The sequence below is a fragment of the Lepisma saccharinum genome, chromosome 1 (assembly GCF_977018435.1).
Source record: "Lepisma saccharinum chromosome 1, izLepSacc3.1, whole genome shotgun sequence".
NCBI classification, from domain to species: Eukaryota; Metazoa; Arthropoda; class Insecta; order Zygentoma; family Lepismatidae; genus Lepisma; species Lepisma saccharinum.
In genome coordinates this window covers 119,895,105-119,922,628 of record NC_139229.1, presented here as the reverse complement: position 1 = coordinate 119,922,628, position 27,524 = coordinate 119,895,105, and the positions used below count along the sequence as shown (strand labels likewise).

General features: G+C 37.1%; 1 protein-coding gene across 1 annotated transcript; it reads right to left on the bottom strand.

Moving 5' to 3' along the window:
• On the bottom strand, positions 1-27,442 carry CCT5 (chaperonin containing TCP1 subunit 5). Its single transcript, XM_083137816.1, has 10 exons — positions 27,217-27,442; positions 18,835-19,060; positions 17,801-17,999; positions 16,360-16,552; positions 15,158-15,307; positions 13,983-14,102; positions 10,166-10,351; positions 7,646-7,783; positions 602-782; positions 1-512 (listed from the first exon to the last, which is right to left on the bottom strand). The coding sequence occupies exons 1-10, from the start codon at positions 27,322-27,324 to the stop codon at positions 382-384; spliced, it is 1,632 nt and encodes a 543-aa protein (XP_082993942.1). The 5' UTR covers positions 27,325-27,442; the 3' UTR covers positions 1-381.
• Positions 27,443-27,524: the final 82 nt, after the last annotated feature.

The window sequence follows — 27,524 nt, the reverse complement described above, 5'->3', positions numbered from 1 at the left end:
TGTGGTTATGTATTTATTTTATTAAGCAATTAATCTACAAGTGTAGATCAGCAAGTGAAACACCACTGGGAAAATTTCATTTAGGAATTTCTACAAATATAACAAATAAGTTATTGATTTTCCAGGTTTAGTCCAGTTGTTTTCCACCTTTCTTTCACTTCAACTAAATTTTAAAATTACACTGAATGATAGAAAATGTTATTTGCAAGCTTAGACAATTGCAGAAGTTAACTGAAAAAAACAAAAACAGCAGCACGTTGGAATGAATAAGTTGATGAAACAGACAACACACTCCCAAGTGCAGCTGTGCATTACTGGAGTAAACAAAACACTTGCAGGTAGAGGCTTGCATCCCATGAATATTCCTACTACTGCATCCCTTCACAAGCCCATGGCATCTTCTGGAGATCTTATGTCGTCTATCTTCAATATCATTTTCACCAGCTGAGTTGCTAACAGGATTTGTTGCTTCTTGCTGTGGAGAGTTTCTATGACATGTTGCTCTTTCATATCTAAAAAGAAGAGAAGTATGTCAGTGGAAAAAGCCAAAAATAAATTAATTCAACAACTTTCAATTAACTTTTTGTTGTAATGTACTTACTGTTTGTTCCTTTGAGCATACAATCAATGCCTAGTGCTGGGTTGTTTTCCTTCACCTGACGAACTTTGATCTCGGTCACAGTATGAATTGGCGAGAGGCCAGAATTCTCAGCCAGTGCCAATGGAGTGCTCTCAAGGGCCTCGGCAAATGACCTGAATGCATACTGTTCCAAGGAAGAGATCTGAAACACAAATAATGACATTTACTTGTTACATGTTATTTTATGAGAAAGTTTGTTATGCAGTCAACTCTCAATTCTACGACTCCAGATATAATGACTAGGGAACGGAACTTTAGGTAAATGAATGTTTTTTCTGGGATAAGATAGAGACCCTCGTTTTTCCCAAAATTCTGATCATAGCCTTATATGTCAACACAGCAAATTTTATTTTACATAAAAACACATATTTTCCAATTTTCCGTATGTAAATACATATCTTGCGAATTTTCATTTTAATTAATCGCTCATCGACTTCAGCTACCTCGAAATTCTCGAAGGAAAAATTTTTATTCTCCGCACCTCTTTCATATTGAGAGTGCTAGGTTTGTTTTGTCTTCGAACACGCTCGCTGGCAGACTTCTGGCACCTCACCTACAATCCTATTGGGGAAAAATATTACCCAGATGAGGCAAGCGTACAACGTAATGCTTAGCTTCGAGAGAGTTTCTGCTTTTATCATGTTCTGATTCGGTGCTTGTGCAGCAGTGTGTGTTTTCTCGTGTGATATGCCAAAAGTTAAGGCAAGTGTTTTATCTCGTTTGCAACAGTTCTGTAAAGAATATAAGGATGTGTTTTCAACTGATGGCAAAGTGTTCTTTTGCCAACCGTGTGGTAAATCTATTGCAGCTCACCAACTTTTGCAAATTACGCAGCATTTAGATAGCAACAAGCATGTTGCTGCTGCTTCATGTTTAATCGGCAGACTGGCACTTATCGGGCAACAAACTCCCATCTACTTCTGTTGAACCGTCAAAATTGTCCGCTTTTTCAAAGGACTTGTGCAGAGCTTTTGCGTCCGCAGATATTCCACTGTTCAAATTAAAGAACCCTGATTTACGAAACTTTCTCACGAAATATAAGAACTTCGAACCGCCTGACAAATCAACGTTGCCAAAAACGTGTTACGAGCAGACCTTACAACATATTCGCTCACAATGTGCGCATCAAAATATTTGGGCATGTATTGACGAAACTACAGACCACCGGTAGAAAAGTGTAAATGTGATTGTGGGAGTGCTAAATAATGACGAAACTTTCTCAACAAAAAATTATTTGCTAGTGTGTAGAGAGCTAGCTGGGGCTACACATGTAACAATAACAAGGCTTTTTAATGAAGCAATGCAGCTATTGTGGCCGGAAGGCATAAAATTTGATGATGTTCTTCTCCCGTGACAGATGCTGCAGCTTACATGCAGCTCACATTCCCTGGTCCAAACATTACTTCTGCAAGTGACTAACAATATTTTCCAGCCTACAAAGAAAGTGATAATGGAACGGGCAGTTCCTTTTGGCATCACATGTCAGATAAAAAATGGAACAAGAGAGGAGGGTCTGAAAGTTCTTGGTGGTCTGTCAACTACACCTGCACTCTTACATATGTTTTTTTTCCCCTCCTTACAAGAAACTTGTCACTTCACATTCGAAATTATTTTTTTTCTGTAAGTATAAACAACAAATGTGTAATTCTTTCTACAAACATTCTATCATAGCCAGATTGGGGGATGGACAAATATCAAATTTTTGTTACAAAATCATTGCTTTTGAAATTTCTTCTCTAGTAGCATAGTTATAGTCTACTTTAGTATTCCCAAAGTGTGCACCATGGCACCCCGGGTCTGTTGCTAAATTACAGGGGTACTGCGAAATGTTCCAATTTTTAACTGAAATGACAATTACTTGTTAACCCTTAAACGACGGCCCATCACATATAGGTGACTAGATGCTTTTGAGTGTAGTATCTGACTTTTTGGACATACTGTGACACTGATTATGTTCGGATATACATGTTTTGAGTTCTGCATGAGTCATGAGGTATGTGATGAACAATGAGCAAGGTTTAATATCATTTCGGTTATATGGGGGATGGGGTCAGCTCTCCGAAAATCACGTTCTATTTTATTTTTTTCTGGGATATGCACAGGCTCCTCTAGCAAGGGAATGAACGCACTAAAATAATCTTCCGGTTTCCTTCCCTTTTCACATGTCAGTGATAATGGGCTGGCAGCCAAGTGGTGGAGGAGGGTTCAAAGTCACCGAGAGGAGTCACTTCGCTGGGACAAAATACAACCTCTGACAACAAAGTTCTGTGAATGATCCTAAATATCGAAAGTAGACGAATTCTTAATGAAACCTACCTTACTGTCCTTCGAAGTAGTCCCCTCCCACAGCTATGCACCGTTGAGAACGGCTGTACATGTCCTGGAAACTTTGAGAAAAGTCTTCTTTCGGGATGGTGTTCAAGACCCTCATCACGTTCCGTTGGATATCCGGAATATCCTCAAATCTCTGACCTTTCAAAGCAATTTTGAGGCGTGGGAAGAGTAAGAAATCTGGAGGATTCAGATCCAAATTTCTTGCAATGCATTCCTACAGAGGATGAGAGCTGGTGTGTGAGGTACGACCCTGAAAAGAAACGCCAAAGCATGGAATGGCGTTCTCCTGCATCACCCCATCGGAAGAAGGCCAAGGTGGAAAAATTGTTGTTCCCTCCGGCAGGAATTCCTTGTTGATCATGCCATCACTGTCAAAGAAAGTGATAAGCATCGTCTTGATGCGTGATTTTTACGACTTGACCTTCTTCCGACGGGGTGATGCAGGAGAACGCCATTCCATGCTTTGGCGTTTCGTTTCAGGGTCGTACCTCACACACCAGCTCTCATCCTCTGTAGCAATGCATTGTAGGAAATTTGGATCTGAATCCTCCAGATTTCTTTCTCTTCCCACGCCTCAGAATCGCTTTGAAAGGTCACAGATTTAAGGATATTCCGGACATCCAACGGAACGTGACGAGGGTCTTGAACACCATCCCGAAAGAAGACTATTTTCAAATTTGGTAAAAAAGATCAATTTTTCTTTCTTTATTCTTATTCTAATTGATGATGGAAAATTTTGCTTTTATGCCATAGCTTATAGCCCCTAAAAGTTTCCAGGACATGTACAGTCGTTCTCAATGGTGCATAGCCATGGGAGGGGACTACTTCGAAGGACATTAAGGCAGGTTTCATTAAGAATTTGTCTACTTTGAATATTCAGGATCATTCACCGAACTTTATTGTCAGAGGTTGTATTTACGATGTGCTTGTTCACTTCCAAACAGGCGTTAGCATGTGGGAAAAGGGTTTCCAGTCTCTCTTCAGCCATGCTATGCTATGCTATCTTTGGCTTCAATGACATGTTTATCCAGCTCACAGGAGTATGGGGGGAGTGGCTGGTGGCTGTCTTTTCAGTAAAGCTTTTTGAAGGGCGAATTCATGGATTCATGAATTCACTTTGCAGGGTTACAAGTGGTCGGGTGTACTTTTGCAGTGGCGAACTGTTTGTGGGGGTCTTGTGTCAGCTTTTTATATAGATTAGTGGAGGAGTGTTGTGCCGGTTTTCCATTTCTTTCCCCTCAGACTCGGAACCCGACAATGACAACAATCCTGACCTTAGGTGTTGAGTAACCACAACTCTGACGACGATACAGGGCTGGCTTCCGGCAGCGACAGTGACTCTGAACCTCATGACATGGCAAAAACCAACTGGACGGGACCGACAGATTACTGCTTTACAGTATACAGGTACGATAATGCCAAACATATCGGGGATCTGCAGGTATAATTTTGCACATTTACGTCCTGGCGCTGCTGAATAGGGGCACACGATTTTCAAATTTGGTAAAAAAGATCAATTTTTCTTTCTTTATTCTTATTCTAATTGATGATGGAAAATTTTGTTTTTATGCCATAGCTTATAGCCCCATGAGTACTGAATAAAACAAGCTATAATTTGTAACTCTAGCGTTCTTAGTTCCAGAGATTAAAAATTTATGTAAAGCATGCGGAAATTTAAAATTCCCGCTGAAAACACTTTCGTTGTTCGTGCATTTTCCGGCAAAACTCGCTTCTTCGTCATCTAAGGGTTAATCTACACGTAGTTTTATAGAGCAACCCACAAGGAAAAAATCTCAACTTTCCTTTCTTCCATTCTGCTCGGGCCATAAGGAAGCATGGTCCACTCTACCCCTCCCCTCCTCACCGGAGTACGGTGAGTACGGTGCACTGGTCTACTTAACAAAAGAAGGTATAACTCATAACATTACAATTAGTACCCAAGATATTAAACTTTCTTCATATACAGAGGTATGAAATTTCAAATTTCCCACTGTAAACAGATCTGTATTTGTCACAAATACCAGCTCCCTATTTTAAGCATTGAAGGGAGTTAATATCTTGGTAACCACAAATGAGAAGATTTACAAATGAAACCTACTTTTGTTCAGTACAGATCACAGTATATGTACAGTGGGATCCATGAGTATTACCGTGCAAATTGTCCATGACTACTTTCATTAATTTTTCTATTACATCCTATGTGTTTTTTAGCGATGAATTTTCGTGTATGCTGGTGCAGAAGTTGTCAACAGCTTGTTTTGAGTTTTATTTTAATTCTTGAAGCTCTTATTGGGTCAAATAGAGTGCATGAACGTGGTGATGGACAATTTGCACTGTAATACTCATGGATCCCACTGTACATGCTGATAAAAAACTGTGCATTAGTAATTGGAAAAAGATGGCAAGTTAATAAAAATATATACCTATATGTATATATCTGGAAATTTGAAGTTTGTCCATCTCACCAAGAGATAACACCGGAATGGGATGGCTGAAAAGGGATCCTGCATATTATATTCTACGTGCCACTCTCGTCACAAAAAAGCTTTTGTATACTTCTTGAAAAAAAGCATGAAGAAACACCTTGCATATATCAAGAAAGGATATATACATGAAGCAAAGACATGTCAAAGTCACCTGTTTCACCCACATCAGAGAGTGAAGTCCATGGAATATAGACTTCCCAATGGTTCAGAGTGAATTCCTATTGCACAGTATATGGTCATGTATTATTTTACAACAGTAAAATAATAATTTGACTGTGCCTTTTGAAACATCCCTGGGAGGCATGATCAAATCTGCCAAGTGAAATGATCAGCCTATGAATTCCCATCAGTCACATCTGCAACACAATTTATCTTCATCCTTGAAGCAATTTCATACCACTCAAAATGTTTTAACCCTTAGCAGACGGATGGGAGATTTATATCTTCCAGCATCACATAGCAGCAATTAATGTGCCATGTATTGAAAACTATAGATGATATTTCAGTTCTGTCTTTGTTCATTAGTGTACATATGAAGTTATGATATACTCGAATTACAAAACAATATATCCATTGTTACTTTTATTAACAAGCAGATTGAAAAAGTCCTTTGTTACTCCTTGTAATATTATTGGACAGATTTTCTTCTTAATATATTTCACTTTTACATGTAATAATGACACTTCCAACATGTGACAATTAAGGGTCTAGTTCTGGAAATTGTATCTGTTAAGTTGGCAACACTGCTGCTCTTTATACATTGTAATATTTATTTTCCCACAAGAGGTATGGCCTACTTTTAATGAAACTTTTTATGGTTGTAGGAATATACCACTGCTACATTTTGTTTGTTCACTTCGGCCCACTGTAAGAGGCCAATTTCTTTTTTTAAATTTTAATTTTCTTCTTCTTAACACTTATCATTGAGTGGGTATAACTTTTACCTCTTAAAGACCTGTCTTTAAGAAAACAAAACCAATTTCATCTCTCTACAGCTTGAAAAGGTTTGCTCTGGAGAGGCTATCCAGGTACAAAATGCTTCATCTGCTAAAGGTTAATGTTAACTTTAAGGATATATTATACATAGAGGTACTTTTACATTAACAAAGTCAACTGTTTCACTCACATCAGTGTGTGAAGTCCATGGAATATAGACTTCCCAATGGTTCAGAGTGATTTACTTTTGCACAGTATATGGTCATGTATTATTCTTACAACAGTAAAATAATAGTTTGACTGTGCTTTTTAAAACATCCCTGGAGAACGGAAAAAATCTGCCAAGTTAAATGGTTAGCTTATCAATTAGCCCCTCCCCTGTTCTAAACACATCTTTTCTTCCTCTTACATGCAAAATTCCAATTATTTCCACAAAGATGGGTTAATACAAAAAAATATTTAAAAAAAAAAATGCTCCCTCACATACTAGAAATTGAACAAATCTTCCACTACAACATTGTTGAAGTTACATAATGTAATCACTTTCACGAAAATAAAGAGAAATTGTAAAAAACAATTGTCGGATATCTGAAGAAAAAATAATTTTCCAACTTCAAATTGGAAGCTTCATTTAAAACTCTATATCCCAGTAATTCTTATTCATGGGAATGGACCTTGTTGATAAATTTTAATCTTGCAATTATCAATTTCACACCAATCAAATGTTTTAATGTTAACTTTCCTAGTTACTCTTACATGCCTAATATAACCTAAAAGAAGTAACACTGATTAATGTACTAGAAGGATATGTGAACACTTTCACATACAAGAAAGACAGTGCCCATGTCAACTGTTTCACCCACATCAGAGCGTGAAGTCCATGGAATATAGACTTCCCAATGGTTCAGAGTGATTTACTTTTGCACAGTATATGGTCATATTACTTTTACAATAACAGTAAAATAATACTTTGATTGTGCTTTTCTGAAACATCTCTGGAGAGCAGAGTCAAATATGCCAAGATGAATTGTCTGCATATCAATCAACAACTCCCTTTCCTCCCCTGTGTTCTGAATACATTCTTCTTCCTTCAAGCAACTTCCCCATATTTTCATAAAGCTAGGTTAAACCAAAAATTCAATACAGTACCGCTCACATCACAAGACAAAAGTGCTGATCCCCTGTTACCAAGAATATTTTCCCTCTTAGATTGAATATTGTGTTATAATACACATGCTACTCAACTTACCTTGTCAGCTTCCAGAGACACTGCCACAGCACATGAGATTTCAGAAGCTCCTCCACCATACACTATTCTGTTGTCTTGCACCAAATTCCGCACCACACACAATGCATCATGAATGCTGCGTTTTGCCTCTTCTATAATCTGAAATTTTCAAATTTATTTTATTTCCCAGACTTCAATTAGAAAATACAAACAAAGCAATACTTCTTACTAAACTTATGTTCTCTTTCACCTGCACTGAGAACACCACTATGAATAGGCTCGATTGATTGATTTGCTGTTTTAAGTCCACTTTATGCACACTAAGCTAATCGGGACTGTATCTACAGTTTAAAGTGGAATCCGAACCACTATGTGTCTTCCACCAGTTATCAAACCCGGGACCCCTTGATTACAGGGCAACGACGGTGCCACTGCACCATCGGGGAGGCCCCACTATTAATAGTAGGGATGGGCCGATATGAAATTTTGGCCGATACCGATAAAGTACCGATATAAAATTTACCGATACCGATAACAGATATTCTACCGATCCGATATAAAATTAGAAATGGTCCTTGAAAAACCTGAAATGTTCATTGATCTCCTTAATAAATGTGTGTTTCGAGGTTACTGCAGTGCAAAATAAGTTGAATATTTAGACATTTACTTTTTAGAAAGAAGAGCATGGAGATTATCCATAAAAATTTCAACAAAATGGCAGAATTTTGCACTAAATTATAAGATATTTATCGATATATCGGATTGGTAAAATAATCGGTAATTTTAGCGATAAACCGATATGCCTATATCGGCCGATACTGATAGAGTACCGATTAATCAGTCCCATCCCTAATTAATAGGTTAAAGACATTTCTCTTACATGGCACCCACATCATCACCCTTACATGTGACAGTAGAGTGAATCTGGAATAAACCATGTATGCATGCACAGACACACACAATATTATGTTTCTTTCACCCATGGTATACAAATTTAAGAATAAACTAATGCTAATGATGGGATATTATCCTATCACTTATTTACTATTAAACTGTACTTTTCAAGTCCTTTGTGTTGTCTTAATTTATTACAGCATATTTATGATTGTACACAGTAGTTGAATATACGTATATTCATAGGCTCTTTTAATACTATCCTAACCAAATAATGATAATTTACATATTACATTAGTTAGGATATATACAAACTTCATTGAATTACTAGGTTGTGATAAGCATTACATTCCTTCCACATGCTTAAAAGTATAACAAATATAACAAAAATAATTAGGGATGGGCCGATACCGATAAAGTACCGATATAAAATTTACCGATACCGATAACCGATATTCTACCGATCAGATATAAAATTGGAAATGGTCCTTGAAGAACCTGAAATGTTCATTGATCTCCTTAATAAATGTGTGTTTCGAGGTTACTGCAGTGCAAAATAAGTTGAATATTTAGACATTTACTTTTTAGAAAGAAGGGCATGGAGATTATCCATAAAAATTTCAACAAAATGGCAGAATTTTGCACTAAATTATAAGATATTTATCGATATATCGGATCGGTAAAATAATCGGTAATTTTACCGATTAACCGATATGCCTATATCGGCTGATACCGATAGAGTACCGATTAATCGGTCCCATCCCTAAAAATAATACAACAGATGAAGACTTTAAAATGTAAAATTTTGCATGTCCAATGCATAAAACACTTTACACAACTTTAACATCTTCAAGTTATCGAAAGTACTTTTCCTTAGTATTACTTCAAAAGAATGTTATCCTTCACCTCCACTGATGTGCAAGAACAGCAGTATTAACAGGCAAAAGAAATTTTCTTTTGAATGGCACCCACATTATCATTGACAGCAGAATGAATCCGGCACAAACCATGCACAAACAAACATACATACATACATCATATTATCATATCTTTTTATGAAACATCAGTTATGGCATCCAAAGTTAAAGTAACCTAATTGCATATTCTGATGTCAACATTATCCTATCGCTTCTTTTACTATTCAACTGTAATTCCCAAGCACTAGAAAAACAATAAATGTAGCAAACTGCAGATAACAAAAATTCCTGTTCTCTGTCCCTAATTGAAGAAAACCAACATTAGAGCAAATATAAATTTCTTCACCATTTTTACAACTACAACAATGTTTTTAAAGCTCATTTAACTGATAATAGTGCAGCAATTTCCATTTACAAAAGCAATATATTCTTCCATGGACTTTATAGAGAAATACGAAAACTTCCATATTTTTCCTCTCAGGATACTCAGACTGCACACTGATATCAGTGATAAAATTTGTATCAGTCAATTCTGGACCATGGGAGCAAGTTCACCCCTATTTAATTGCAACAAGAAATCTTTAAATACGGAGAAACTAGTACGGACTTTTATCCGTGAAGCTGTTTTTTCTTTTTCGATTAATTTCAGTGGCCACTGCCACCATCCTCGTTGGAACTTGCTGTACACTGAACTAGTAGGGATATAGGGGCTAAATACAGCAATACTTACCATTTTATTTCCTCCTCTTATGAATATTGTCACTGCACGAGAGTTCTTACACTCCTCAATCACCAACATTTTGTCTTTGGTTGTGCCAAATGAAAGTTCTCGAACTAATCCAGCATGGCCCAATTTATCAGGAGATAACTCCTCGAAGCGAGGAACAATGCGACCACCTGTAGCAATAGCTATTAACTGCAAATAAGGAAAATACATTAACACTTACTTCATACTGAGCTCAGGTACAGGTAAACAAATTGCACAAAACAAAATTTAAAAACATACTACTTGTTACAAATGGGATCAAAAGCAGTATATAAAATCCAATTTTGGAAATAAAAAGGGGAATATAATTCTAAATTTAAATTAAAAACCCTTTATTACAGAAAATTAACATTTCACTTCAAATAGCACATTTATGTGATTGTTAGAGTATCAAGTTTATACCTGTGTAAAGCAGTTACTTTTGGTTCTCAAATATTTACAGAAGAATTAATCAATTTTTCAGTGATTTCCATAACTCTCAGGATAATTAAGACTTCAGAAAGCGTCTTGTCAGTAAATAAACTCTAAATTTTGTGTTTAAGATATTATTTTGCAGTTCATTTGTGGCAATATATGGTAGGAAAATTCACCTTGTCAATAATGCTGACAGCACGAAGAATTTCTGAACATTTGTGGTTCACGACCAACCTTTATGTTAACCTCTAAGAAAAATGTCATAAGGTAGAGGATATTGGTTATGAAAAAAAAGCAAAATGTGATAATGAAGATATTGGTTTATTGAAAAAGGTAGTAATATTGAATGTAACAATTTATAAGTTACATAGTCAGTATTGTTCAGTGTTTCTATGCGATTAACGTTGATAAATCTTAATATTTGTGGAAATGTGTGTGTCTTAAGGATCGAGGAAGATAAAAATTGAAACATATCTGAAATTTTGTTATTTGTGAAAGTGAAACACATATTTTTCTCTGTACACGTAGAGGTTAGTGTAATCTAAGGAGTTGTGGTTCATTACAGTGTTAAGCAAAACCTGAGAAGTCCGATGATGGGAAATTAACTTAGAACATTTACACACAAATCTAAAAGTGCGTACCAGAGGAAATTTTGGTGACCGTAACAGGACCAGAAGAATAAACAAACCCGCTATTTCTTCAAGTTGTAAAACAAAACAATAATCATTTGCAATTGGGAATGCAAAAAAGAACTCTACACAGTGACAGTAGGAAACAAAAGATTGAATCTGTTAACTGTTGTAATAATAATAAGAAAGGTGAAGATGTAGTGCTTCAGTGCTCCAAATGCAAGGAACATTTTCATCAAGGATGTGCCAATTTGAAGGTAGTCACAGGAGAAGTGATATTTCTGCGGTGTCAGCAGAAAAAGTATTTCGAGTACTGAAATGCTATCATTTGCTGAAAGGATGTTCCAGATGTTTGAAGGAATGAATGAACAGCAGAAAGAAATGAAGATAAAGGAGAGCAGTAAAGATTAAGAAATGAAGAAAAAGAAAGAGCAGCAAAGACTAGATGAAAAACACAAGGAATTCCGAGAAAGTGTTTTGAAGAAGATAGATGTAATGGAAGACAGGATGTAATGTGAAAAGGAAGAAACTAAGTAGTAGTTTTGATCTACAACAAGATTCGAAGTGAAGAGAAGAACCTGAGAAAGAGGAAGCTGAGACTGAAGATTAATTTCTTCCCACATTGGAAAAGATGAAAGAAGGAAAGTCGGCTGTTACACAACAATCCTACACATTAGAAGTTCGTGATCAAGTGCTTAAGAAGAACCGTAAGCTAAGTTCAACCAAAGACAATGTGATTTCCAAGTTCTTTGAATATTATGTCGGTCCTTATGTCGTAATGAAAGTTGACCACAATGTAGCTACCATTCAAGACCCTTGGTCGAAGAAAGTTCGTACTTCGGAAATTTGAAGAAGCTCCGTTGCAGTAGTTCCTGCAAGGTGGAATTATTAGAGCGTTGGAAGAACCACGACCTGGTCAAATGTTAAAGCAGATGAGAAGTTGGAGCTCTGATATTGAACAAATTGAGAAAACTTTAATATTGGAAAGAAAATTTTATTTCTCTCAGCTACCTAAAATTTTCTTTTGGTAACTGGAAGGGACCATGTAATGGCCTTGTCAATAATCGTGACAGCATAGTATTTCTGAACATTTGTGGTTTACGACCAACCTTTATGTTAACCTGTAAGAAAAATATCATAAGCTAGAGGATTTTGGTTATGGAAAATAAAATAAAAAATAAAAAAAATATAAAAAGCAAAATGTGATAATGAAGATATTGGTTTATTGAAAAAGGTAGTAATATTGTATGTAACAATTTATAAGTTACATAGTAAGTATTTTTCAGTGTTTTTATGTGGTTAACGTTGATAAATCTTAATATTTGTGGAAATTTGTAGGTTTCTTAAGATCGAGGAAGAAAAAAATTGAAACATGTCTGAATTTTGTTATTTGTGAAAGTGAAACACACATATTTTTCTCTGCATGCGTAGAGGTTAGTGTAATCTAAGGAGTTGTGGTTCATTAACATGTTAAGCAAAACCTGAGAAGTCCGACGATGGGAAATTAGCTAACTTACATTTACACACAAATCTAAAGGGGCGTGTCAACCTCACACCTTTCAAAATCAAAATATGCATGTCTCTATGCATTAGCTTATCACTACACTTTCCTATTTCATGGATATGTTGTTTCTACAAATGGGCCATAATTTCTTACTGCCAATAACCCTCTTTCAGTTACTAGGTCACAACAAGCATTTGATTGATTGGAATTATTTTACTTTGCTTTTCTGGCACTTTTAGATAATTGCAAAGATGAAGATGAGTGATGAAATTGATAAAGGAACACTCAAAAAGAATGTCCATGCTAATGCTGTGCTACCCACTCTGTTATGGAGACATTACATTTCCTTCGACACTCTTGAAGACCACAAAAATAATTCAACAGATGAAGATTTTAAAGAGGAAAATTTTATATTGGTGCATGTCCAATACATACACACTTTTATTCTAAGAAAATTAGAGATATCTTAAGTTACTAAAAGTATTTTTTTAAGCATTAAATACCATTATTTCTTACTAAATTTGTGTACTCTTTTACCTGCACTGATTTCTGAGAACACCAGTATTAATAGGCAAAAGAAATTTATTTTGCATGGCACCCACATTGTCACCCTTACATAATTGACAGTAAGGTGAATCCGGCACAAACCATGCACATATACACAATACCATTTATTTGCTGCTTATCACTCCTGGCATTCAATTTTTAAAATAAACCTCCTTCATTCTCTGTCACTAATTCTGATATCAACAACTGCATATTATTCTATCACTTTTTTTTACTATTCAACTGTAATTCTCAGGCATTAAAAAGTAATAAACTATGAGGAACAAAAATTTCAGTGATCAGACTTAATTGATGAAAACCAATCATCATAGAAGTTGTATTTTTAACTTCTTATGTCATGTGCTGTAACAATCATGACAATATCATAGGACTTGTGGTATCTATGCTTTAAAAACAGTAGCTGAAATACCAAGCTCTTCATGGAACATATGCAATTGTAAGTCTGACAGGTACAAATGTTAGTTATTGATACTATAATTTTCACATCAATTTCAGCAAAAGCTTGTATCAATCCATTGTGTAACTTCTCTTTACAGTTTAACTTTGTGATTGCAAATTGTTGTTCACATGAAACAATGTCTAATGATGACATCCATTTAAAAATAATTGGAAGAAGACCTGTGGTAAGACTAGGTAAAGTTGTAACAAAAAAATGTGTTTAAAGTACCTCTATCTCTGGACCTCCAACCCATCTTACAGCTGGCAAATTTTTCTGAAGGAGTAAATGGTTCGCCTCATCATCAAAACCCCACTGGCAGATTGCAAGGGTTGCTCCTGCATCCTTGACCTAGACATGAAGAAGACGGATACATCTAAAAAATGAGGCAATGGACTAGGAAGACTACTTGATTTAGCTTGCAAATGAAGTTTCTCAGTTAAAAAAAAATGTCTAAATAGACAGGCAGGATGAATAGGTATAGATCTACGTTCATAAATAGAACTTTGATATGCAGGTTACAATCATTCGAAGAATACACAAAGGAGCCAAGTGAACAAAGAATGAATTTTAATGGTAAACTGGACTTGAGGCCGAACATTAACAGGCATACAATTTACAACTCCACAGTACAAGATAACAATATAATTAGAATATGTCTATATATGGTTTTTCTACTCTTCTATCTCAGAAGGCCAACCCAGTGGGCTGTATTACATTACAAATTAATTAGCACAAAATGTTAATCATTTTTATACTGCCCATGTTGTTTGTTTAACTCTATTTCAGTCCAACACACCTAACAAATTAAACAAGCAACATTTATAGACAGCAATTTTAGTGTAATTTTTACCAGGGTTTCCCACGTTAACATCATGAATGTTTCTTTATGTCATGAAAACCCTAACACAATTATTAAGAAATTTAAGTACACAGCAGTACTTTTATTATGTTGTTTTATTAGAAACTTGCAGCTTAAAAATTGAAGGAAAACTTCATGTGTCTTGCTTTATTGGGACCAGGTTGGTATAGTGCATAATGCATGAAAATGTACAATCCTCAATCCAGAAACAAAAATTAGGCCATCCACTTTACTTTAATTCTACAAAAACAACAAAAAGTTTGAAAATGATCAAACAATAACGATATTGATGAAATACAATGAAACCTTGATTTTACGTTTTTCAGGGCCTCAAAGGAGAAAAAATTGTAATGTAGAAAATTTTAAATCATTTTCCTACATAGGGATCATGAAGAATGAATATATAATGGAGATAAATGTAAAATTCAGGAAAGTAAAATCAGGGTTTCACTGTATTCTAAACAAATTGTACACACTACTACTACTACCAAAACACTATACACCACTTCAGTTCTCAATGCTAAAGTAAAATCTTATGGCATACCTGCTGCACCATATCACTGAACTTTTCTTGTTCATATGCTCTCAGTGCTTTGTAATCCTCTACAGATGTAACATCCAACTTATGCTTAGTTTTTGGCTTAGGGGGTTCAAATGGGCATGTAAGTATTGCCAACTTTACATCCTTCATCACCTGAAACAAAAGATTATCAACATTTCAAGTACATTATCTACTTCTTATATCATTCATCTAATCAACTAGCAGTGCGTATATTTTGATTTTTGTATGAATAGCTGAAGATTGTGCAAATGTTCTTCAGAGCATGTGTAGTAAATGTCACTACAGATACCAGATAAGACTTCGTTCATTCAGAATGATATCTTGTGATTAAACAAACAAAAACAATACAGAACCTTTATTTGGTTATTGTGCTGTTAAAGCACAGCCCGAGGGGTGAGGCACATCCAATTTCTCTGGCAAGCAGCCTGCTTCCAGCCACTAGTGTCATATTTGGGTCCCACAATAACCAAATGAAGGCAATGTATTAGCCCAACAGTTATGCTTTTCACACATTTACACCACGTTATGTGCACCCATCTTCCATTGTTCGACAACAATAAGACTTCCTGTGCCAATTGTCTATAGACAGAAAGAGACAAATGGAAACCAGAGGAGCATCGCTTAAACACACCTTGTTGCCACTTTGTAGTTAAGTAACCACTTTTCTATGTCTTAAGAAAGCTAAATTGCCCAGTTTTTGTGGTTGTGCATTGTACATACATTTGGGCATCCCTGTGCAGCTTAGCCTTAGCGTGGGTTTCCCCCAACTTAGGGGGATAGTGACATTGCCATGTGGTTTCTGTTAGAAGGGTCATTGTGAAAATTGCCAACAGCTGAAACAAAAAAGCAGTTTAGTAGTGCTAAGTTTTGCAAATTGTCCATTCATTTCAGATAATGTGAGTGCTACTAGTGGCTCCCAGAAAGGGATTTCGAGTAAATAACCCTTTCTCTCCTAATTGTGCCTCTTATCAAGGAAAAAAATACTGCCATTTCCATTTTTTGGAAAGTAATATGTTAATTGCTGTAATGTGGTAGTGGGGCAATTTAATCCAACCCACCTGCCAGAGGTTAAAATATGATGATATATTTCTAATAGAAGAACACAGGCCAACTTCTAGACTTTAAACTGCGTAGTGCTGCTGAACACTAATCCAAAACTTTGTTTCAATATCTGTAAAACTTACCTTGGGCATCTGGGGATGTGAGAAGTCTTTGTCCACAACCACCCCTTTCACTAACACAGTATCTTCTAGTCTCCCGCCAACCTTTCCCTCTACTTTGATTAACTCGAAATTGACATCCTTCTTCTCCATGTCTGCTACTGCCATAACTGCATTGACAGCAATCTCTGCCATCTGCCGGTGGCATTTATTTACACTGAAAAGGGAAAAATTCTAAATAGCACACCTGGCAGTATGTAGTCCTGCCTTCGATTCAAAAGCAGCATTTGCGAAACTGCAAAATAAATACACATATATATTATAGTTATATGAAAAGGCATGAAAACTCTAATTTGCACAAAGAAAAACAAGAAGAAAAAAACAGTAAAAATTTAGTAGCTGTGCATTGACGACATAAGTAAATCAAGAGTATTCTCACCGATACATTACGCATTGGACTCCCATGCAGCTGAATGGTCAGCTCTCTTGCTTTTAATGTGTGTGGTTCCAAGTTCATCCTAGTAGACATTTGTAATTGCAACTGGCTAGATGCTGCGGCAACAGGCAATTGAAAAAATAACAGAAAAAGGTGCATTTGTGTTTATTAATATCTACGAATGTTTCCTTGGTAATGAGATTTGTAGACGACAGATGTGATTAGCTGATAACGAAATTTTTACTATTACAAAAGTATTAAATATTTGACATTTTTATTGATTTTTTTAATAGCCTAAGAATCTCCCAAGTTCATTAAAAGCAAAAGCTGGTTGAGTACACCTTGACTGCCAAATTTTCTTTTGAGCAAATTTCTGGCACATGTTTTAATTTTATTTTTTGTCATTTTAAGGAAAATTGCAGCAGTAGCTGTTCTTGTACAATGTCATTCCTCAAGTCTCTAGTCTGTGCCTTGTGCAACTACCGAACAAGTACAGCAACGAGTGTTGTGCGAGGCAAAAACTAACTGATGAGCAAGTACCACTTGAAAATCCAGTAGGATATCTAGCCACAATACACCCAATTGAAGGCTGTGTAGATCTTGACCCTCAAAAAGGCTGCAGTATGGAATTTTATATTTTCCCATTGTTGTCGCAGAATGGAGTTTTATATTTTTCCATTGTTGTTTTTATATAAGTTATTTACGTAGAGCATGCAACAATATTGGATGTAATTCATTCTCACTGTATTCTTAGTAGCTGGTACAGAGCTCTTCGTGCTACAGCCTGGGATTCAAACCAATAATCTTCAGCAACGAGATCATGAGTTTAGCACAGAACTTGCTCTTCACCCAAGGCAGCATCCTTTCAAACAGAATGGGGAGTGAAATTACCGATTAGGACGAACAAGTCAATGAAGATTTTAAACCCTCAATATTATTACATTTATGGCTGAAATTCTACTAGGGTAGGAGCAGGGTGCCATAAAATATGGATGGAATACCCACTTTCTGGCATGCACAATTACTCACATTTTTGATCCCAGAGTGGTCATAGCTGTTTCAATGAGTGGTTCCAAATTATTCACATCTATTGGAAAACTCTCAGCAATGCGATCCAAATTCTGTATTGCACATTGAGCAGCCAATTCAAAGCCATCTGCAATCCTTATAGGATGAATGCCTTTATCCAGAAGTTGCTCAGCCTGTTCCAACAACGATCCTGCAAGAACTGAAAGCACAAACATAAAACTTGGATGAGAAAATGTAACAAAAATATGGCTTCACATAATTATCTTGTATGGTACATGTACATCCAACCCCTATAAAAGCAATCGAATATCAAATTACTGTATGTACAGTTCGTAGTAATTCTGAATCTGCCATAGCAAGTCATTTAGGGAGGTTTAAATTAACTCTCCAATTTTCGGCTTCACATTATTTTCTACAAGGTAAAAATCTAAAATGAATGTGTTCAATACAATTTCACAAAATATGAAAGAGTGATTTAGTACATACACCAAGTCCCTAAAGTATCCATTTATTTCAATCAAAATGTTTGCATTTAATTGTTTGTTAGTTAATACCACGCTATTTGGAACATGGATAGGTACAGGTTCCCACGACTTCAGTCACCCAACCTAACCCTTTTGTGATTCATCAAATAAAAGATTTACAACAAACCATTCAAGTTATGTAAATAGCATCAAGAACCTTAGCAGACCTTATCAGTCCACGTTTCACATCTCCACTGAATGACTGAGTATGTTCTTGGCATGGGTCAGTCATTTCAAGTTACACTGGACTGTACTAAAAGTATTTGATTAATGAAATTTTAGTATGGTTGTGTTGAATTACACTTCCTTATACCTTATTTAGGAAGAGATTGAATACTATTTTCATTTTTGAATCTGATTTTGGTGATCAAATGCTGTATATCGGATGCATCCAAGTCCAGTTTAATACTGGTTTCATGGACATTTGGGCAAAAAACATATCCAAGTTTATGCCCTTATGTAAAAATTAGTTTCAATTAAATTCTGCAAACTATACATAAAAATACATACCAACAACGCCAGTAGTGCCATCGCCTATTTCATCATCTTGTGATTGTGACAACTGAACCATCAATTTTGCTATTTCATGATCTACATCCATCATTTTCAATATAGTGGCTCCATCGTTGGTTACAGTCACATCACCATCTGGTGATACCATCATCTTGTCCAGTCCCTTGGGTCCCAGAGAAGTCTTCAATGTGTTGGCAATTGAACGACCAGCTAGGATGTGGGACTGAAATAGTGTTGTTTTTCTTTAATACACAGAACAAACCTTGCAAGTAAGGACAAAATTATCAAATGCCTTATCAGGGTGGCTACATACAAGCAGAAATGAAATTCCCTGACTTTGCAGGTTTACCAGGGCAAATTTTGCCATTTTCCCTTGACAATTATAAATTAAATCCAAATTTTTGCAAATGAAAATAATAAACTCTCAGGCTCCAGGTATGGATTGTTTTAAGTACCTATATTAGTTCACAAGAAATTGATTTAATTTTGTCCATTATTTATATTCAGACTTATAGCTATATGAAATTAGAGTGAATTAGTTGCCTTCAATGTGCACAACAAATTTTGTAATTTTTCACTCGCTTTGCTTTTCTCATTATTATATTGATACTAGCTGATTGCCCAGCATTGCCTGGGTATTTATTTATCCAAATCTTCTATTAGACAGGAATACAATGAATTCTAACTATAGTGTAAAATGAACTTGGGAGTGTCACTACTCATCTCAGCGGACCCAAAAACTATGGATTCCACACTAATATAGATCGTTTTACGTCACCCCCTTCCCAACCCCACTCCTAGGGGTGTCTTTGAGTTGAGTGGCATTGGGAGTGTCACTATTAATCTTAGAGACCCCAAAAACTATCTATTCCACACTAATACCTGTCGTTTTACATGTCACCCCTTCCCACCCTCACCCTACGGGTGCCTGGGGTGTCTTGGAGTTGAACGGCATTGGGAGTGTCACTATTCATCTTAGCGACCCCGACACCTATGGATTCCAGACTAATATTGATCATTTTCAATTATTTTACATGTCCCACCTCCCCACCCCTAGGGGTGCCAGGGATGTCTGACCCCCCACAGTATTTCTTTCCAGATAGTAAGTCATATGTGTACCACGTTTGGTTATCGTGAATGTCACCAATTAGATTAGCAACTGTGAAGACTATGGATTCGATACTAATCTTGGTCATTTTTGACATTTTAATTTTCACCCCCACTCACCTCCATCCCGATAGGTGATGAACTTGAGAGTTGAACAGCACTCTGATTATTACTATTGATCTTAGCACCCCGAAAACTATGGATTCAACACTAATATCAGTCGCTTTAGATTATTTTTACATGCCACCCCCTCCTTCCCCCCTAGCGTTGCTAGATGTGTCTTATCCCCACAGTATTGCTTTCCAGGTTGCAAGTCATACGTGTACCAAGTTTGGTTGAAATCGCTCCAGGCATTCGAAAGTTATGCCGGAACAAACAAATACACATATACATTATATATATTGAAACTTTGTTTGGATATTTCTATGTTCCTGTTACACCCAAATTCAAGACCCATGATTGTACACTCATTTTTCGATGCATTAACAATTGTATCCTACTTTTCTTTCCTCTGTAGAGCGAACAACTTAACCATTGCACACACGGCAACATACGATAGCTGCTTGGTGCCAAAAACCCTTAAATCTCTAAAGCTGCTTGTGACTGCATGTTCTAAACATGAAACAAAGGATCATATTTCTTTACATTAACAATGAGACTTTCCTTCAGAACACACATTCACAGAATATCTCAGTACTGGTCACTAGTACTAGTCACTTTTTTTAATGTTTACACAAGCAAGTTTTTGTTTCACTTTGTCCTGATATTATTCACTATTGATAACTGATTTGTTGGCTCCAGCTGGGCTACAAAGAACCAGTATTACAACGGGGTAAGATTCATGTGCATTGTTACTTTAATATGGTGTCAAAAAATTCCAGAAACATCTTTGCAGTTGTGCAGCAGTCTATGGCTCCATTTATGCATGCTATTTTTGTTGAATGTCACATCAACAAACATTGAATACAGCAAAAAATGTCATACTGGAATGACATGCCTAACTGCAATGTGCAACAAAAATTTCAAACAAACAAAACCTAAACATTCACTCAACAAAACATCACACCACCAGGTGCTCTGAAACAGAAGATTTTAACATATTGGAACAACATATTATTTATGTGATGAAAATTCCATAAATTAAGCGATGATTCTAGATGAAAACATTTTAGGTCCTTAGATATTTCCTCAACTTCTAATTCGAATTATTTCTTCTATTTATGATTATAAAACTTTTGCATGCAGGAACTTGGCCTGCAAAGGAACAGGAAATTACACAGGATTCTCTTCTGAAGTGGGAATATCAAGATGATGTGGAGTGCAGGGCTCGAAAAATCCCGGTTGACTAAAAATTTCAGCTTGGCGACTGATCTCTTGCTGTAGTATAAGTTTCACTGTATGAAACTTTGAAGACTAAGTTCAAATTGCAGTACAGCGCAAGGTAGCAAATTATTTTTTTTTATCAACGTTGTGAACATTCTATAGAATCGTTAACAATTTCTTACTTTGTCCCCCAACCCACCCATTTCCCGCTTTCTCACATAATTTAGCGATGTTTTGAATGGTGAAGCTCAGCTTATAGACTGATTGATTTGCTTTATTTTACTTCGCTTTTTGTGCCACTTTTGGCTAATTTGCAAAGATGGTGATGAATGATGATATGATGAATGGACACTCACAAACATCCAAGCCCAGTCCGGGATTCGAAACCGGGACCCTTGGCGTCGTAGTGCAATGTGCTAACCACTCCGCCATAGGGGCTGGCTCAGCTTCTTATAGTATCCACAATTACTAGTAGGTGGTTTCCTGGCGCCTAGCTCTGAAGAAGATTTTTTGAGCACTGGTGGAGTGTATCACTCAACAGTCTTTATAGTGTTCAGCATGCCTGTGCAAACACCCCACTTCAGTATTTCTTCTTTTGAGCACACAGTGAATTTAGAAACAAATGTATGATATATATGTAATCAAAATTTTGTTAATTTCTTGTCCAAATAATAAAGTTTGATGTACCCTGGTATATATGTTTGTTTTCACAAAGCTAGTTAATTGCAATTTTCATTTTTGAAACCTTTTTTCTCAAGCATATGTCTACTACTGAAAAAAAAAACAGACAAAAGAAAGATGCAGACGTTGTAGATGAAATTCTTAAAAAGTATATTGGGGAAGACTAGAAGGGATAGAATAAGGAATGAGGACATCGGACAGACAGTGGAGGGTGGTGAAGCATCAGGACAGAATAGATCAGGCAGATAAGACAAGTTTTGGCACATGATGAGGCTGGGTGCAGAAAGAATGCTAGTAAGAGAATACAATGAACAAGTAGTGGCAATAAGGGCAAAGAGGAGACCAAGAAGTCAATGGAAAGAGTGGAGAGTGTTAGAAGAGGACAAGATTGGAACACCGTGGAAAGGGAGGAGTGGTGGAAGACCAGAAGAAAATGGAGAGTCTTGACTTCTATGCTGACCCACCCAGAGGCAGGAAACTGCAAACAAGGATGATGTTATATCTGGTCACAGCTTAATGGTAATGGAATAATGAAGACAGCAGCAGTACAATAAAAGAAACTGGTAGGAAGAAATACTAAACAGTTCCAGTTGATTGGACCTTTATCTGACTTTTCACAGAAATTCTTGTGTGCTTCATCTGTTTACCTGCTTTTTGAATTCATGCATGTGTATACAACAGTATTTCATCCACTGAGAATGTAAATGTTCTATCTCCAAATTGAGATATTTTGGCTGTGGTGTACTGGGTGACCAGAATTAAAATTACCCAACTAAGAGCCCTCTGTAGCCTGTTTGAGGCATCGTAGAACTCTGAAATTTGGTGAATCCACTATGCAGACCAGGTCCTCCTCCGTAGCCGAGCGGGTTAAGGCGTTCACTCGTCTTGAGATCGTTCGCTGCGGGACGGCGTAGGTTCGAATCCGGCTCTGGTCGGAATTTATTCGGCCTACGTATAGGGCCGGTGGCAACCCACCATCGTGAGGAAATTGGGGAGCTCCGAGTGAGTGAGCGTAATCCGGTCACGGAGACCTACTATAACGGCTGGGGATACGTCGGGCCGACCCCCCGACTATTCCAATACCGGTTGAAGATCTCCACGCTTAGAGGTGACGAATGAAAGCGTGGGAGGGAGACCGGCAGTCGGTAGGTACGCCTAGGCCCTTCATGGGCTGTTGCGCGACGGATTATTATTATTACTATGCAGACCATGGGGAGAGGATGGGGATAAAAAAATAGTTCAATTTTCCACCACCTGGTTGAAATGTGGTGCTGTACTTCCATGATGGGTTGTAATAATGACGTAAACTGCTCCAATTGGTTATGCATTGACCTTTACCTTACAATAAAGGAGATTATTTTCTCGCAACTTCCAGCCACTAACAAATGTCTTTCTAATTAATAACTGAGCTAACACTTAATGTGATTATGAGATAGATAGATAGGGAGGGGTGGCACAAAATTCCCCTTACCACAGGTATATGACAATAAATGTGAAATGTTTGCATTATCTTCTTCAGGTGAAGAATGTTGAGGACTGAAGAGAGTTGAAGTCATTCTGCTATGTGGACGCCTACATGTGTTTTGACAGTGGTGGCCAACACATTAAACAAATATTGTAATTCAGTCTATGGTGTGGGACTTTTGGGCCACCGTGTAGAAGTAAATCGGAATCGTAGTAGAATGCAGAACCAAACCTGACCTGCCTAACCTAACTATAAAAGTATACATTGAATACAATCTTAAGTAATCGCTAAAACTCTGCAGTATGTGTTAACAGAAGTAAATCGAGGTCGAATCACTTTAAATTGCATTTGTAGCATGTTGAAATCGCAATAAAAGAAAAGGGTAAAAATTTACTATTCCACAAACACACGACTTCTTCGTTTCGTCACTTTTAACATTCATACCTACTTATCTGCTTCGCAGAACATTCTTGAAGGTGTATTCATGTTTTTTTGATGAAAGTAATTTCAATTTTTCACATTACGAGTACTTTTGTATTTGCGTTGTTTCACTTCCGTAAGACACAGTATGGCATGTACACCTTTGTAGTTCATCGCATGCCGTGCTTGTGTTTTGTCAATGCAGTGTTTCCAACCTTCGTAACACAAAAAATACTCGAAGCGGAATCTTTTTTAAGCTTCTTCGCATTATTTTACAAAAAGTTTTATGAATTTCATCACTCATCCATGACAAGTCATCTTTTCGGAAAACAATGGTGTGGTTGGAAACCCTGCAATCGACAAAACACAAGCACGACGCGCGATAATCTATGGTGGTGTACGCGCCAAAGGCTATTGTGCGTCGGTAGAGGGCTGCATAGTCTGCCTTTTACCTACCCACTGCCCGCTTGCCCGCGAGGACAGGTATACCTGCTCGCCTGCCCACGGCAACGAGTCGAGTTGCGTCTTTACCCGGGTTCTTGGTCTTCAAGGCGCTCTGAGCTTACAAGGTAACTGGGCATTCAACAAGACCCGGGCGCCTGCAAAACCTGCTGGAAGGAAACAGCCCTCCGGCAGCGTGTCGCTCCAGGTGTTTCATCACCACGTGGACAGCTACAGCCAGTGTTGCCTACTTACGTAGCTCCTAAATCCTACGAAGTCCTAGGAGGAGCTCTCTCCTCCAAGGAGAATTTATATACTTGGCAATTTCAGTTCAGCGTAAGCAGTTTTTATCTTATTGCCAGGAAATGCATGCAGTATTACAGCTTCATTTATCTAAATGAATGATCGAGCAAACAAAAATCTCCTCACTGAAAACTAATTGTTTTTCTTTGCATGGTGCCTTAACCAGGCACGCAGTGGCGCAACCAGAGGGGGCAGGGTGCATTGCTCACAACCTTGGACGGAAATTAAGTCTAGCGGAGGGGTCAGGGTGGGGGTCAAACATTAAAGTACAAGTAAAAACAGGCTAGCAGAATTTAAGAGTAGCAGGGCTAAGGGGTACTCAAGATGGAATTAATTTTCATATTTTTCTTGCATTTTCATTCCAGACGGCCAACGGCACCTGCAAAGGGGGGGGGGGAATGGAGGGGTAATTTGAACCCCTTGATTTCAAATTTTACGAAAGTAGAAATATTTTATAAAATATTATACAGTCTCATCAAGTTCAATGCCGTAGCAAAGGGGTAGCGGGAGTCGGCCCTGAGCGCCGAACGATCTAAGTAAGAAAAGTTTTAAAACAGAGAATGCTATGGCGGCCCGTGATATTATTTGCTATTAATGTTGGTTTGTTACGAGTTGGATGAATTGATTATGTAATACGTCGCTCCATGTGAAAATAAAATATTGTAGATGGAAATTTTACATGCCATATGTATGTACATTCGGAATGCATTTATCATGCACTTTCTTTCTTTCAAAAACAATTTGTGTGCTTGTTTTCCATTATTAGCTAATGTGAAATTGACGTGTTGAAAAAAATATTTCTAATCCTCTGTTTCAACACAAATACGTGAGAACGGGCTTCTACCCCCTCTTTGCGTGCCCTTTTTGTGTGATTTATGAAGATAATAATGCCTTTCATGCTACTTTATTACTATTATTGTGATTGTTGTTGTTGGTACGTTTATCCAAGTACTTGAAACCCCCCCTCCCCAAACGAGGGTAACGGCAATGCCCCTGGCAGGCTACGGCCCTGGTGTTCGCAGTAGAACAGTGTGTTGTTCGACTCGCGACCTCGGCGTCGAACGTGACGTTTCAGTCCTGCCCTATATCACTATATATAGCCTACGTAGGAAATGACCGCATGGCAGTAGTTAACAAACATTCACTTCCACTGCTCATATCATTTATGATTAAACCGTATGAGTAAGAGTGATCCTATCCACGCGTATAATACAGTGACCTATATTGGTTGTTTACGATATATACTTATGGATCCTGTGCCACGGAAAACCTATTTTAATGTGTGTGTGTGGGGGGGGTAGCAACATTCGTAAATCTCATTTCATTGGTGATGTGGCTTACGAAGCTTTGAGTTCCCTTTTTTAAGTAGTGAAAATCTATTGCAGTTGGCAACACCGCAGAACGGTGTGGGCACGGTGCAGTTTCTACTCGAAGCAACTACGTCATGCAGAGGGAGGGGTCTGCAGTTGATGGAAAGAACGAACTGAGACCTACTAGGTATCGTAAGACTGCGGGTACCCGGCGGGTCTACAATGCCTGCCAGGAACGATCTGGGCAGGTGGTCAGACAAGCTGCTCAAGCGAGGGTGTTGCGCAGGTTGCATGGCATTTCAGGAGCGATGTCTTGCGAACGGGTCTGCTCCAGGTCTTGTGCAGGCCTCTGTGCGTCGGGGAATTAATTTTCAACAAAAATAATGAATTTCCGCTATGATACATTCCCACATGACAGAAAACTGTACTATTATAGTATGGGAGAGACACCTATAAATCATATATTTTGCACTTTTTTACATTGCTAATGTACTATTTTGGAATGCGGAACATTTCCTAAGGTGAAATAATGCATTTCTAAGATAATGTCACTTTCTTACATTTACAAGTACTTACTGTTTCTTGTTATTTCGATTCTGTAACATATTATGGCGGGCGATAGCGTACTGGTTCAGGGCGCGTTGTGAGTGTGTTTTGTCGATGTATGCAGTGTTGCAACCTCGTTCACCAGAAAATACCAACTTTCGTCCTGTAAATTTAAAGAAATCCGTCTCCCCTATATTATAATGTTACCCACAAAACACCTTCCAGATGTTAGACAATGCTACAGGAACTTATCACCGTAGGTAGTTCTTGTGTAAAAATGAAGAAATCTGTTTGTGGAATAGTAAATTAGTACCCTACGTTCATTTAAAATTATTCAGAGGACTCTCTCCTATAGAAAAACTTTACCTATGAACCACAAAATTGCCATTATGCTAAGGTTTACAGTATTTCTTTCGCAACAGAAAATGCATCTAAATTACTATATCGCCCACGTTCTCTTTCGTCCACATGTTTTTTCCTTTGGGATTTCCCAGCCTCGAATTTACATGCCGGCCAAAGTGGCACGATAATATATTTACCAATCGTGAAAAAAATTACAAATGATCTTAAAATCACAAACATGTAAATAAAAAAAGACTTTAGTGTAAAAATAATGTAAATGAAATTCAACATATAATTTAGTTCTGCTTCGAAATTAAGCTAATGAAATTCAAAATAACTGTAATAATTTAAATTAAATTACATTTTCTTAAAATTTGAATAAATGATAATATCGCAATTTTTATGAATAAAATGAAAATGTAAAAATACTGTTGTACTTACCTTCAAGGCATCAACACCGCTCAACCGGTTTTGTTTATCTTGATCTCGGATAATTATAAATGGTCGACCATATTCATCAAATGCTAAAGTTCCTGGAAACGAAGCCATCCTGGACTGATGGTTAATATATAATATGTTACTTTATCGATTCTAGATTGTTCCACGCCACAAAGTTTGGTTACACTAGGTCACACTGTCGCCATATTGGAAATCAGAGTTGGCAAATGCTAGCACATTTGATACTCACAGTTATACAAAATAAACCATGAAACAAAAAGGATTCACCTTTATCACTGAAATTGAACGTA